Source organism: Glarea lozoyensis (genome assembly GCF_000409485.1).
Source record: "Glarea lozoyensis ATCC 20868 chromosome Unknown GLAREA6, whole genome shotgun sequence".
NCBI classification, from domain to species: Eukaryota; Fungi; Ascomycota; class Leotiomycetes; order Helotiales; family Helotiaceae; genus Glarea; species Glarea lozoyensis.
In genome coordinates, this window is record NW_007361001.1 from 260374 (window position 1) to 274289 (window position 13916).

At 46.0% G+C, this 13916-nt stretch overlaps 6 protein-coding genes across 6 annotated transcripts; 3 read left to right on the forward strand and 3 right to left on the reverse strand.

Annotated features, from left to right (window-relative positions):
• Positions 1 to 397: 397 nt before the first annotated feature.
• GLAREA_02386 (small oligopeptide transporter) lies at positions 398 to 3651 on the reverse strand (the record flags this gene model as incomplete). The annotated part of the gene is made up of 17 exons (XM_008087472.1): positions 398 to 466; positions 516 to 738; positions 789 to 1034; positions 1081 to 1211; positions 1262 to 1389; positions 1443 to 1485; positions 1534 to 1577; positions 1626 to 2011; positions 2062 to 2184; positions 2240 to 2324; positions 2377 to 2426; positions 2481 to 2745; positions 2798 to 2853; positions 2902 to 2912; positions 2959 to 3082; positions 3144 to 3182; positions 3233 to 3651. 17 exons carry the CDS (start codon positions 3649 to 3651, stop codon positions 398 to 400), a joined length of 2442 nt encoding a protein of 813 aa, XP_008085663.1.
• A 596-nt stretch (positions 3652 to 4247) lies between these two features.
• On the forward strand, positions 4248 to 5918 carry GLAREA_02387 (uncharacterized protein; the record flags this gene model as incomplete). The annotated part of the gene is made up of 1 exon (XM_008087473.1): positions 4248 to 5918. One exon carries the CDS (start codon positions 4248 to 4250, stop codon positions 5916 to 5918), a length of 1671 nt encoding a protein of 556 aa, XP_008085664.1.
• Positions 5919 to 6344: 426 nt separating this feature from the next.
• Positions 6345 to 9189, reverse strand: GLAREA_02388 (uncharacterized protein; the record flags this gene model as incomplete). Its single annotated transcript, XM_008087474.1, has 3 exons — positions 6345 to 7784; positions 7828 to 8210; positions 8259 to 9189. The coding sequence occupies 3 exons, from the start codon at positions 9187 to 9189 to the stop codon at positions 6345 to 6347; spliced, it is 2754 nt and encodes a 917-aa protein (XP_008085665.1).
• Positions 9190 to 9438: 249 nt separating this feature from the next.
• GLAREA_02389 (uncharacterized protein) lies at positions 9439 to 10568 on the forward strand (the record flags this gene model as incomplete). Its single annotated transcript, XM_008087475.1, has 4 exons — positions 9439 to 9468; positions 9518 to 9773; positions 9847 to 9933; positions 9979 to 10568. 4 exons carry the CDS (start codon positions 9439 to 9441, stop codon positions 10566 to 10568), a joined length of 963 nt encoding a protein of 320 aa, XP_008085666.1.
• A 411-nt stretch (positions 10569 to 10979) lies between these two features.
• GLAREA_02390 (uncharacterized protein) lies at positions 10980 to 11263 on the reverse strand (the record flags this gene model as incomplete). Its single annotated transcript, XM_008087476.1, has 2 exons — positions 10980 to 11195; positions 11261 to 11263. 2 exons carry the CDS (start codon positions 11261 to 11263, stop codon positions 10980 to 10982), a joined length of 219 nt encoding a protein of 72 aa, XP_008085667.1.
• A 250-nt stretch (positions 11264 to 11513) lies between these two features.
• Positions 11514 to 13002, forward strand: GLAREA_02391 (uncharacterized protein; the record flags this gene model as incomplete). Its single annotated transcript, XM_008087477.1, has 3 exons — positions 11514 to 11524; positions 11650 to 12841; positions 12892 to 13002. The coding sequence occupies 3 exons, from the start codon at positions 11514 to 11516 to the stop codon at positions 13000 to 13002; spliced, it is 1314 nt and encodes a 437-aa protein (XP_008085668.1).
• Positions 13003 to 13916: the final 914 nt, after the last annotated feature.

A 13916-nucleotide genomic window follows, 5' to 3' on the forward strand; every position in this document is an offset into this window, starting at 1 on the left:
TACTTAAATTCGCATCCTGTCTTTAATCCTGGTTTCTTGGATATTGCCAATAGCTATTGAATGGCTGAGTGTCCCAGATTATAGTTAAGGACTTAAACCATCGACGGATGGTTGAACTCAAGCATACGGTGAATTTAACGCTGAAACGAAATCTTTCTTTCCGGTATCCCACGGTTTATGATTATGATAATGACGACTACGGCATTTACTGAGGCTTTTGACTCAAACTGTGAAGCACTACTGCGGCCACGCCACTAAAAATAGAATATCGTACTTCAGACGCTCAATTAGTATGATCATGATTTAAGAAACGTCTTGCTTCTAGAGAAGCACATAAATGACTAAATCTGAGCTTCTTTCATCGCAGAACTGCTGAGGCTATTCACAGTTTGATTTCTCACCACTTAGCAGGACCAAATGTCTCACCCTCAGCCACCGTTTTCCGTACCGCAGTATACAGCGCATCCTACTTTCGTGTCAGCTGTGTGATGATAACATGAAAAATAAACTCTTACCGTAGTTTCATAAACCGCGACATTACCCCACCACTGTGGAATTGTAACATTTGGTAAAGTGATGGCGAAGAAGATGATAATGGTCGACAAAACGAGCCCAGTATCGAGACCAGCTGCGGTGATATAGTTGTAAGTATGCCACCAGCCTGACCAGCGTTTTCGAATCCAGTAATTGAAAATCAACCCTACTGCTGCCCAGGTCGAAAAGCTTAGCGGTGTTGCACTGTAAAGTTGTAAGCAGATGATTGTTTGTTTGAGCAAGAATCAACCTACGGCGGAAGCCATGCCATTGCACCAAGCATAACCGGTGCGTTCAGAAGCCTCATGGGCGAGCGTGGAAATACTTTAATTAGGCCAAAGAAGAAGATCGGGAGTAGAGCACCAAGGAGCCAATAGTACTGAATCGCTTCGTAGATGGAACCGGGACCGAACATTCGACTGGGACCAATGACACCCCATGTAATACTGGAGGAGAAGAATGTCTTTCCGTTAGGACAAGTGTAGTGAGCCGATTGAGAGCTGTAGAAAGTTAGATTAGGACTGCAAGGTTGCAAAAGTCGCTCACGTGGTGCAAATCCCATCGATAGCACCAAGTGCCCAGTTCATGACCGCAATTTGAACGCAACAAGCCCATATGCTCGCCACTACCTGGCAAGTAAACACGGTTCTCGGTGGGATTTTCATGTAATGTGCCATCTACACGAAGTCATTAATTGAATGCGAATTAGCGATGTTGGTGGAGTTACCTTCAAGTCTCCAGTATAAGTTTGTGCTTGTCCTAGAGTAATGGTGCTGAAGACTTTGAAAATCATGACTCCAATGGGTTTGCCTGGAATCATGAAACCTGCCAAGAAGGGAGAAATGACGTTAAGAGCTAAATAAACCATTAGCATCGTAAGATGATTGAGGAACTACTTGTCGGCTTACATAGCATGATGTTTGTTGTCGCCATGATCATACATAGTGGAATCTAAACTAGTGAGCAAGGGTTCCTTTTCCTGCAATTTTACAAACTCACCACAAAGACCGCCGCAACGATAATCGACACGAAGAAAGCCCACCCTAAAGAAGTTGTTAGAAAAGTGCATTACGATAGTTGGATGAACTTACATGGCATCTGCGACTCATATCCTAGAACCGAAGCTAATCCCAAAGCAACTGAAATAACAAGCAAAACTCCATACCACCAATCTGGACATTCTTTGTATTTGGCCATCATTTTCATATGGATATCTGGTTCTTGGTTTCTGGCTGCTCTAAATCGGTACCATACCTCCTTCCCATGGAATATGGCAGTATGAACTATGGCAGCGGTAAGCGCTGCAAAAGACAGTCCATAATTCAGAGCAAAGGTTGGCGCGAGAAACATAGGTGAGTATGCTTCGTACTTGGAGAGATCGAAAGTATATTCTGGCGTAAGAATCTTGCTCACATTGTAAAAACTTTGGGTGTTGTCGAATATGGAGGAAGTGTTGATTGGAAGGTAATCTGCGTATCTTCCAAGAAGTCAGTCATTGAGATATATCTGGGAAAGTTGATTTCTTACAGCGATCCGGTATAGGATATGCCAATGGCAGACAGAATCACGAAAACGATAAGCCCGATCATGGTGTTGAGATGAGCATGAGCTGGTGCCAGCAGAGGATCAAGGAGATATCCCGAAACATATCTGGAAATTATCAGCGTCTCACGGTGTGAGGAAAAAGCCTTAAACAACTACGTACGTCCAATCAAAAGTTATAGGTATGAGCGACAATCCAGTATATCCTCCAAATAACTGATTGAGTACGACATTATTCGGCTTGATCCCTGAATTGAGTCAGCTTAGCGATGAAACACCTATGAAGTGAAAATGCCATACAAGTGATGAATGCAAAAACTGACAAGCCTTGCCAGAGAACTCCCGGAACCCTAAATGCCACGGTCAATTTGCGTAGACTAATTTGGTAGACTACCTCAACTTACCAGTACCAACAAAAGGAGCCCACGGTGATGTAGATGAACCATCTATAACGAGAAATAGTCCACCCATTCGTTTTTGAGGCATCCGATTTTGACTTATCGTGCAATGCAAAGAAGAGCGCTACATTAGAAAATATTCCTGGCCAGAGCATAGCCGATGGCCAAACAAGAAACCGACGGAAAATTCCCGACAGAGAAATTCCAATGACCTGACTGCTAATGGTAAAGAGTAGTTGAAAGCCCCATCCCATTTGAATATTGTAGAACGCTGTTGATAGTCAGTAAAATGCACAGAAAAATGTTATCATAAGACAACTTACGTTTTCCTGCGAGCGCAAGTAATGCATCGGTAGCATACGCGAAACTGATAGATACACTACGAAAGTTAGCTTTTGCGGAGGGATGATACCGAAAGTATAGTTACTTTGCCATGAGCTGCAGATGTTAGCATGCGACCTTTTATGTGAAGAGCGAGACTGACCGTAATGACAGTGTGTTCCTTGATATTGAAAGGTCCCGTATTGAAAGTCCATTTCACGCCAAATGTGTTGAAAATACGGGTAGGGACGACTTTCGCCCAAAAGCAACCAATTGGATATACTAGACTGCGATGATGTGTTAATTAATCAGAAACCACTTCAGACTATATGATGATTGAAGACATACAGTTGAACCACAACAGCCGGAATGGCAACAGCTGGACTCCTGTATTAGAGTCAGTTAAATAATCACTTGAAAAAGTCTATGGGACAAACCTCATGCTCAGAAACATATTCAATCCGCTACATATTGTCACTGCGATCATGCCAAGGATCCAGGCTCTCACAGTGTTTGCAGGACCACCAGTATCTTCAGGCCTTACTGCAGCACGAACTTCTGCATACGGTGAGTCTTCCGCGAACATCGCTTCCGTTTTCTTGATTGCCTCGACATCACCCGTATCGACAGCATCTTGAAGAACCTTCAACTCCTCCTGCGGTAAGTTTGGGTCCCATTGATGTGATTTTGCGATTTTTGGCACATCTGCCGTCGCGACCGTGATGTCAATGTCCTCACTGTATGGTATTTTCTTCTCGGTCACTGGAGACTCGCGGTTATCGGAATTCGTACTGGATACGGCTTCAATGCCTTCGAGCGGCCCAGTGGCCTTCGGTGTTCGACTACCCCAAACCATGTTGATCGTGTTTCCTCAGCTATCGACTTGAACTCGATTGAAACAGAGCGACGTATGTCGCTTCCTCAGACTATTTGAGGCATCGGATCTTGGTCATTTTTATCAAGTCGTGATGATTACGGTCTCCACTCGGAGAGCGTAACGTCGCAATTGGGTACACAATGATAACCGCCATCACATGAATTTAGCCTCGGGCTCGAGATATCAACATGTAAGAAGTTGGCACGACGTCGGAGTTTCGTAGCCGAATAGGACAAAACATAAGTGCTCCCGCCAATAAAAGCCTAGTGATCTTAAAATACAAAGGGGCGCCCTAGCGAACGGCAAAGGCTTGGGTGGCGCAACGGCCATCAAATGCGGGGAACATGCGATTAAACCCTTACTTCGACGTCCACTCTTGAGATAGCATTGCATGGGTACACGATATCGACTCTGAACACAAGAAATGTACCCATAAATTTGTTGCCCGAGATAGCACGTTCGGTCTTCGGTGAAGAATTCAGTCGACTTGGGGGAAAACAAAGTACTTATCAAGGACTGCAATTATTCCTAAATCCAAGGGAGTCGGTCAAGTGAGAACGAAGATAATTGGAACCATGCGGCACCGGATCGAAATACCGCAACAATGCGCAAAAGAAGACATGCGAGAGCGAATAGAAAGAGTGACAGCAGATCTTCAGGACATTGAGAATTTTTACGATATCCAAATCTCTGAAACCCGCCACGACAAACTCAAAAAGTATTGTAACGACGAACTCAAAGATTTGGAAAACGTTCACTTCAACCATCTCGACCAGGGAGGCAGAGTCGATTATTTGTTACTGCGAAACTATCTCAAGCGACAAATCCACCAGCTTGAGCTTGAAAAAGTGAAGAATGACGCGACTAGAGAACTTCTGGAGTTCACGATTTCGATAGTCAAATTATGCGAGGATCGACAAAAAGCAACACCGATTGAAGGGAAGAATGTAGCCATTGAATTAGCGAGAGTAGGAACAGTAATTGACAACGTCAAAGACCAACTGAAAGATGATGATAGAAACATCAGCAAACCTGATGCATTTTATGCAGCAAAAACTGTTGATCAGCTACGAGAACGGTTGGAAGAATGGTATAACTTCTACAACCTATACGACCCGTTGTTCTCATGGTGGGTGACCGCACCATACGAGAAAGTTAAATTTCAATTAGCAACTCTGGCATCATTCATCAGAGAGCATCTAGTAGGCATGAAACCTGGCGATGAAGACACCATAGTCGGGAATCCAATCGGCCGGAAAGGATTGCTTGCGGACCTGGAAGCGGAGATGGTACCTTATACGCCCGAGGAGCTGATTGAAATCGGAGAATCAGAGTACATATGGTGCGAAGCAGAAATGAAGAAAGCTTCCAATGAGCTCGGCTATGGCGACGACTGGCGAGCAGCGCTCGAACACGTCAAGAACCTATACGTCGAGCCAGGCCAACAAGTCCAACTAGTGCACCAACTCGCCCAGGAAGCAACAACTTACGTCCAGAAACATGATTTAGTAACCGTCCCACCAATCTGTTCGGATCTCTGGCGAACATTCATGATGACACCCGCCCGCCAAAAGATCAACCCCTTTTTCCTAGGCGGCACCTCAATAATCATCTCCTACCCTACATCTACCATGGACCACGCATCAAAACTAATGATCATGCGCGGGAACAACATCCATTTCTCGCGCTCGACCGTCTTCCACGAGCTCATTCCGGGCCACCACCTCCAATTCCACATGAAAGCGCGGCACAAGCCGTACCGAAACATTTTCAGCACGCCATTCTGGATCGAAGGCTGGAGTTTATACTGGGAGATGATATTATGGGATAAAGGCTTCCCCGTCACAGCCGAGAACAAGATCGGGATGTTATTCTGGCGAATGCATCGATGCGCGCGGATTATATTCTCGATTAAATTCCATCTGGGGCAGATGAGTCCGGTGGAATGTATTGATTTCCTGGTCGAAAAAGTAGGACATGAACGGTTTACTGCCGAGGGCGAGGTGCGGCGGTCGTTTAATGGTGATTATAGCCCGTTGTATCAGGCAGGATACATGCTTGGAGCTTTACAGTTGTATGAGCTGCGAAAGGAAGTAGTGGATTCAGGAGGCATGACCGAAAAACAATTTCACGACAGGGTTTTGAAAGAGAATGAGATGCCTATCGAGTTGTTTCGAGCTCTTATCAAGGACCTTCCACTGAGACCGGATTATGAGTCTTGTTGGAAGTTTTATAGCTTCCATTGACGGACATCATTTCTCAAATGGACATTCCTGGGAGTCACTCCACAGGTCGAAAGAGCTTTAGATGGCCATTAGCTTGCTTCTTGGAGACAATCCAAACCGTTTCCTCGCTCTTTTCATGGTCATCATCGAAGGAAACAACGTAGAGTAAGCCTTCTCGGTATTGTGGTGGTGTGATAGACTAATATAAGACGATGTATATTACATTTTGGTGATATGAGGAAATCAAATCTAAGATATTCCCCGTTCTAAATTTTATACAACAGAGAGCTGTCAACGCTATCGCAGATCTGTCTCCATCAGTATCGTACAATTATTCTTACATCCATTTCAGGCGTAAGCTGCCTTATCCAGGCATTCTCACTTCGTGTTTCCCCTTCATGGGCTATGGGCTGTAGGGTCAGCCTCTCATATATTATGCTTTTGTTTCTAAGCCTCCTTTTCCTGTTTCAAATGAGTTTTCTTCTTCCGGTTCTTGCTACCTTTAGCTTTCTTTGTCTTCTGCGGCTCCCAACCTACTCGGAGAACACGGTCTCTCTGTGGTCTAGCGAGGTGCTCCGCGAACTTTCGACTAGACAAAGTGCGTATGAGCGGCGTTACGACTTGTCGTTTCGCATTGATGCATGAGATCAAAGGCGCACCATCTTCAAGAGCTGACTGACGGCTATGGGTACCTGTGGACGACCCGAAAGACTCTGCAAGGCTTAGAGCTGCATCGTACAGTTCTACCTGTGTGCTTTCCGAAGAATCGTTGATATGCTTCATTGAAAGCTCGCTTCTCGTGCCGCTTGACTTGCCACCAACGATGTGTGTGCATTCCAAGGCCCAGTCGTTGTAAGTCAGAAACAGTGTACTTCGGACTTCTCGTTCAGCAAAAACATATTCTACTCCATTTGAAGTCCCGCTTTGTTCTTCTGTCGGGGTCAAGGCAAGCGTAGGAAGGTTAATAGTAGGAGGAATGTCGAGGCGTCGAGCTTTTCGTGTCATATAGCTACCCTTCATAAAATCCGTGATAGCAGGCATATTGAATTTCTGGGGTTTCAATTGTCGGAATGAATGCCGAAGGAAACGAACATCAACGGCTTGATCGGGAAGCATAAGATCCGACTTCACTTCCTGCGTTATGGCTTCAACGGATCTTAAGTGGAGAGGTTGATCTTCGTGTATATCGAAATGCATATTTATCGGGGGATACTGGGATAGGACATGTAGCCCAATCGGCTCTTTGGTAGTAGGATTAATAGCGCAGGGATTCGGAATAAAACGTAGCGTCAAGGTTTCCCTATTCCCTTTAGGATGCAGAGAAGCACGTCTCAAGACATCGTTAACGTTTGGCAGTTCCGTGCTGAATGCACGTAATGTGTGAATGGTCCCCCAAGGGGACGTAGGTTGATTTGATGTGCTAGTCTTCGAATGGCTGTGAAGTATCCTACCAAAAACGGCGGAAGAATTTACGTGGCTTTCAGTCTCCCAATTCTCATCCTCCATGGGTATAGTGCTAGTCTTTTCCTGTAGTTCGGCAGAGGATTCAATTTCATCGCCAGACGGATAGGGTCCATGAGCTTGTGACTTTGCAACATCTTTCGTTGCCCTCTTCTCTTTCTCGTCGCCCGATTGAGCCGTAGTGCTGCGTACAGGCGCAATCCATCTGGTCCATTCACGAAGTTTTTGCTTCCATGGTAAATCCTGCGCCGTGGAAGCCGCAAAAATCCCGGCGTTCCAATTTGGTACTTGTCTGCAACCTAAGACGTGATGGGTTCTGCTTGGGAAGCTTGTGAACGGGTCAGAGCTGAGAAGAAGACGTTGTGCCATGTCGTTACGGCTAGATCTCCATGATTCCCTGTAGATGCAGGACAACAAGATATCAACCTAAAAAGTCAGACCACGTAATGGATTAAGGTTCCTCGCTTACATCTTTTGTTTGGGTTTGGATACTTTTCCTGGATTTCTTTCCAGACATAGATTTCCCCTTCGATATTGAGATGTAGCAATTTGTGAGTTTGCCAAGTTCCTCAAGGGTCGCTTCATCAAAATGGCGGTCGGCCCATGTTGCGATATCGTCAGGAGTGTGCTGCCAAACACCAGAGATCCCGCCCTGGGAAGCTGAGAAGAGCTTAGATAGGGAGATTGTCTTTCGAGTGATCATTTTTAATGTGTCTTTAATCAACTTGACGGCTTTTCCACAGTGGCGATACGTTCCTGTGACTCGAACTATGTTAGTCTCATGGTATAGTTCAACACCTTCGTCGTCTTTAGGCAGAATCTTTTCTAACATCGCCTCTAAAAGGGGAGATTCTGGAACAAATATTAGCACTTCCTTTCAACAAGGCTTGATAAACTCACGGGCTAAATGTTCAACGTCGCCCGGCCGCAGGAGTAAATCAATATGGCCTACCCACGAAACAACATCGGGGAGCTCCAACTTCCAGCATTCGCGGAGTAACTTAACAACTAGCCGCTGCTTCTTTGTATGAGATGCCAGTGCATAGCCTCTAAGAGAAAGCTTCTCCTCTAAGTATCCATTCGGTGCGGATGTCTCTGGGAGCCACGGCGTTTCCACCAGAACCAAGGCGTCATCAGCGTAACAAGAAGGATCGATAGGGTCTAAGAGGGAAGATCTGGGACTAAACTCCGGGGGTGTCTGCAATGTGAGTTTTCCTTCGAAAGATCCGATGTATTCTTCGAGTTGAGGGCTGTTGAATGCATTCTGAAGTTTATCCACAAAGGCGTTGAACTCTTTTCTGGTTTTGGGCTCTTCATTTTCCTTGGGTCGAAATTCGTCTATATTCTTCTCGACTTCGGTTTGATCGACCAGACCTCGCTCCCTGTCCAATCTGGCAATGATATCAATGTTCTGCTGCCCATTGTCCGGAATGTAGCGCTGACGAGGGCTATAGTGCGATATTTTGGATCCCCGAAGAATAATAACGTCTGTAGGCTTTCCAAGGGTTTTTATCTGCAGTTTTTCTCGCTCGCCCAGCAACTTCTGTCCAGTATGGCCGTAGAAATCCGCATCGTCCTTTCGTATGAACTTATAATGCCTGTGAGTCGGTTGACCCAGTCTGCCGTGCGGAACCAGGAACAACCTGTGCTGTCTGATGTCTGAACGAGGCGGCAAACGTTTGGCAGGAAGAGGTTTAGGAGTCGGTGATGAATCCGCGTCAGTACTCGCTGATCGAATAGCGAATTGGGAGTTGTAGGATTTAGACAGCCGTGCCAGACGACTTTGACATCTCAGGCATATATGCGAGGGGAAGGTCTTCCGAGTGATCATGTATGCGACTGGTGATGCTTCAAGGCGGATGCAGCTTCGAGAGCACTTTTTTTCGCCTGGGGCCGGGCCATGATGGCATCGGCGTTAAGAACGAAACGCAGGGACGCGTTCTGTCGCGTCTCCCCACAACTCAAGACCTACTTTTTGTGTCCATCTACCTCGGTTGAAGATTCGTCTGATTGTCCTCGAAAGGATCGATCCATTCAAATATTCCGACTTTTTACTATCTGGATCACAAACAACCTCTTAATGCCTGCTCAATCGAGGAGACGCCATCCGGTGGGTAGTTCGCTCTGATTAGCTCTTCCTCGTTACTGACCAAGTCTAGGCGCAAGAAGAGGAGGACGACGAAGAAGAAGAAGAGCCCACGCAACGAACCCAGCGTGGCAGAGGGCGAGCTGCTGTTTCTGATGACGATAGCGAAGAGGAACCCGACGATGGCGAGGAGATGGAGGTGGATGCGGGGGTCGATACCCAGGACCAAGCTGTGAAGAAATTGATCAGATACGCTCTGGCATGCGAATTTCAACGTCTGGTTATTAGGAGGACTGGCATAGCGGAAAAAGGTTGGAGCCCTGTGCGACGTAGGTCCCTATATATTAAGGATTTCAGTGTTGGGAAACGCATCTCGAGGATCATTCAAACGCATTTTTGAAGAGGCGCAGAAGCAATTACGAAGCAAATTTGGAATGGAAATGGTCGCTTTGCCAGAAAGAGAAAAGGTACAGCTGAGAGATAAAAGAAGTATGTTATTCTGATTATGTCTTATGTACGCACTAATATTGTTAGACGCCTTAAAATCGAAAAAGGGAGCCAAATCATCTGTTGCAACTTCATATATCCTAACGACAACATTACCCCCCGCTTACCGTGATCCAGCCATCATCGCACCATCATTGATTGGCAACTCTGAAGATGAAGCAGCATACATCGCCCTATGCACAGTGATTGTGGCATATATTGCGATGAACCCGGGTGGACAAGTGCCGGATTACAAACTAGCGAGGATGTTGAAACGAATGAACGCGGAAACGAATGTACCTGGCGGCACAAAGACAGAGGTCGCTTTGGCGCGAATGGAGAGACAAGGCTATATCTGGAAAGTTAAAGAGAACACGGGTGAAGACGAGACCACAGATTGGAGGGTGGGGCCCAGGGGCAAGATTGAGATCGGAAACAGAGGCATACAAGGCTTCGTGAGGGAAGTGTATGGTGAAGATGCAACAGAAGATCTCGACAAAAGGTTGAATCGCAGTCTTGGGGTTGAGGCAAGGGTTGTTGGTCCGGAGGAAGAACTTGCAGCAGAACATAATGATGGCCGTCCCAGAACGCAGGCAGCAAGAGAGAGGAGAAGACTGGCTGATGACGAAGAGGATTGATTCGATGTTTTCATTTGATCTCGTGCTATCTACTACTGATACTGGAACCACCATGTTATGTGTTCATATTATCTTTGCGCACATTGGAGGGCACGATCTGTCGGCTTCCATGGCAGATGACGAGGTGAGACGTCTTATATGATGATCCAGTGATTCGTTTATCGTCAGACTTATTGGTTTGATGCCTTGGACCTAGGACGTAGTCTCTGATCAGTTCCGCGCTGTCGATCTTCAGGTGTATTGGTTTTTGCCTCGCAGAATCTTGTCGTAGGTCCATTCAATACCACCGCCGAAACCTAATAAAACTCCGGCGCATAATCTCCATCAATCCTGCACCTCTGGCGGTTTGCCAACGGGCTGTATCATTTTCTGTCGCCATGTCAGGCCCAGTTTAAACTCCAAATCGCATACTCAACCTACCTCGATCATCGCTCCTCGGACCTTCTCCCGGCACTCGCCCATCCCAATAGCCATATAACTCAACAACGGAGGATGGCCGACATAACTAGCAAAACTGTCGCGTTGAATATTGGAGGACCACTCGAACCGCGTAGTATCTGCGTGCCCGGTACCGACAAAACGAGTCTGCAGCTGTTCGAGTTGCTGCTGAGCGCGAAGTTTGTCCGCCTAAACGTGTCAGTAAGAGCTCGCACACATGTGGATTTTCTGTAGATTCAATAAAAAAAACTGACCATCTTGATCGTTGAAGTGATATGAAGTTGTCTGCGGACAACTTGCGGGCCCAGGAATCGAGATCTTGGAGCCAGGGACAATATCGGGCCGGCCGAACTATCTTCCACGTTTGCCCACCCCCCCAGCCGTCGCAGGCCTCCTTCGGTAAGAGAAGTACTTCGCTAACAATCGCACACGACTTCATGTTGTGCAAGTAGATGAGGGCGTAATAGAAGTTCTTGTTTGATACGCTTCGGAGCTTGCGAAGCTGTAATGGCAGTTGAGTAAGTAACTCCACAATTCAATTCATTTCCATTTCATGGTGGACTTGTGCACGTGACGGACCTCCATAGCTACTCGGAGATCTCCTTTACTGGATCCTTATTTATCTTATACTGATGTTGTATAGAGTCAGCAATCATGGTAGTAGATTGGATCAGGCATCAATATACCCCTTTTCAATTGATGATCGTGTCGAATCAGGCAAAGAATTCCAGAAGGCAAAGTTGCAGCTAGAAGCAAAATTGAAATCCATTCGCTCCTACTTCAACTCGCCTCATGCCCCGGCTCATACAGCTCCTCCAGCCTGCGATCGATGCAATTCCAAGAATCATAGAATAGCAGGAGCGTATCATGATTTCTATTCATCGAATCCCCCATACGGGGTCGATGAATCCCGTTACCGCGATGCGTTGGACAGAGCGTTGAGAGACCCCAGTGGCCCACAGCTGGCAGAAATGCATAGAGTGTTTGGAGCAGCGCTTCAGCAGCATCTCAAGAATGATCTGTGTGCCTCTCAACCTGGGGACAATGAAGATACTCAGGCGTACAAAGATGCCACAGCAAGTATGTTTGATTCTGGTAATCATAGCACACAAGAAATCGTCCAATTCTACATCGAAAGCCAGCTCAAAGCATCAAAAGAGACAAAAGTTGCCGAATTCATCAAGGGATTACAATATGCTACGACACCAGAGCAGCGCGCTCAAGCATACATAAATTTCTACTGCAAGTCTGATTCCACAGATACTGCTCAACAGCGGAACTTCAAAACGAAGTACACACGCATTTTCGAACAACTCAATCCTCATGATACTGTGGTCAGTGCTATGAGGAGTGAGGCAGAAGAGGCGCAAGCAAGCAAAGTTTCCAAATTATCACAAAGTCTGGGCGAAATGCAGATGGCGTTCTCAGCTCATCAAAAAAACAAAGCTAGGAAAGCAGAGAAAGATAAGCGCATGAACGATCGTGAGATTTCCCCTCGATACGCCAATTGCGGTATGGAAGACTGTCCACTAGATATCAACATCCAGACAGATGAGACGATCGAATGTACGATTTGCGAGTGGCTTGAGCGCAAGGGAAGTAGACGTGAACGCGTCTATTACTGTTCAGTCGAGCATGCGGAAGAAGATTTCGAGAACCACGACAGACGCGAACATCAGTGTTGTATGGGACCCCGCTGCATCTATTACCCTGACATTGGGCCTGGGGGCGAGAGCAGACAAGATGGCGGAGAGCTTTGTGGAATTTGCTTTGATTGCGAGGATCATGGGATCATTAGCTTCTTTTGCTCCAATGATTGCTATCAAACGAACATGGTACGGACCACTATTTATAATTTTGTACCGGGAATCTGACGATTTGATAGGAATCACATCGCGATGAGAGCCATTATGACAGAGGTGTTGCCAATAAATCCCAGAATCTTGATACTTACACTCCTTCACCGGATTTGGAGGTCGTCGAATCTCATCTATGAAAGTACGAGGGTTGGCAGTGAGACGAAAGAGGACACCTTTACTCTCCGGACCGGGCATATACCGCTACGCAGATGGCAATGTGATGGTGGGGTATTTGTAAAATCACGTTTTTGGTTTGAAAAGGCTAAGGATAACAGCACCTCTGTCTTTAGGAAGCATGTGACCAGAGAGTGGTAGAAATTGAATCGAAATATCATTAGATTCTCCAAAATAGAGTTTTTCTCCCAGAACCACGACTCGGGCGTTTTTATCCTTGAATGCGCAAACGCGAGGACTATGGACCTTGAACTGGCCACTCAATAAGATAAACCCGAACTTGAGTAAATGTTCGCATAAGTCATGATGGCCATCAGTAAGCCCAGATCTGGCGGACAAACTGATTTAAAGATGAATCGTGCGTTGAAACGGATTCTAGAGGAAGGTCAACCTCACTCGCAAGGTTTCCATTTTCTAAGAAAGTATAGCCTTATTCAACAGTTTGCCATTCCAAAATCTGTTGTGGCTCTGCTATCAAATGGCACCATGTAGAATTTCAAATACTGCGACATTATTAGAGGGTGATTTATTACTCAATTGTATTCGTCAACTCAAGCTGAATAGAAAAACTTTCTAGTAGTTACTCTCTACCTAATCAACACATGGGATTACATTTCACCATGAAATATCAAAAGAAAGTTGCCTTTGATGGGCTTTTGAAAGAGGTCGATGAATTAGCGACCATGATGGCCGTTTGTACATTCCTTCAACAGGGGCAGTGAATGAGCGACAGCGATTGCTGTTTGTCTCATCTTTCAGCAAGGAAGCCAGGCACCCGGAAGATAGCATGCAAGAAAAAGTAAAATTCGTCCGACGCAGATATTATTCGCACATCTGCATGTGTTGGTTGCACCAACAGTCAATGGAGACTCTAGTG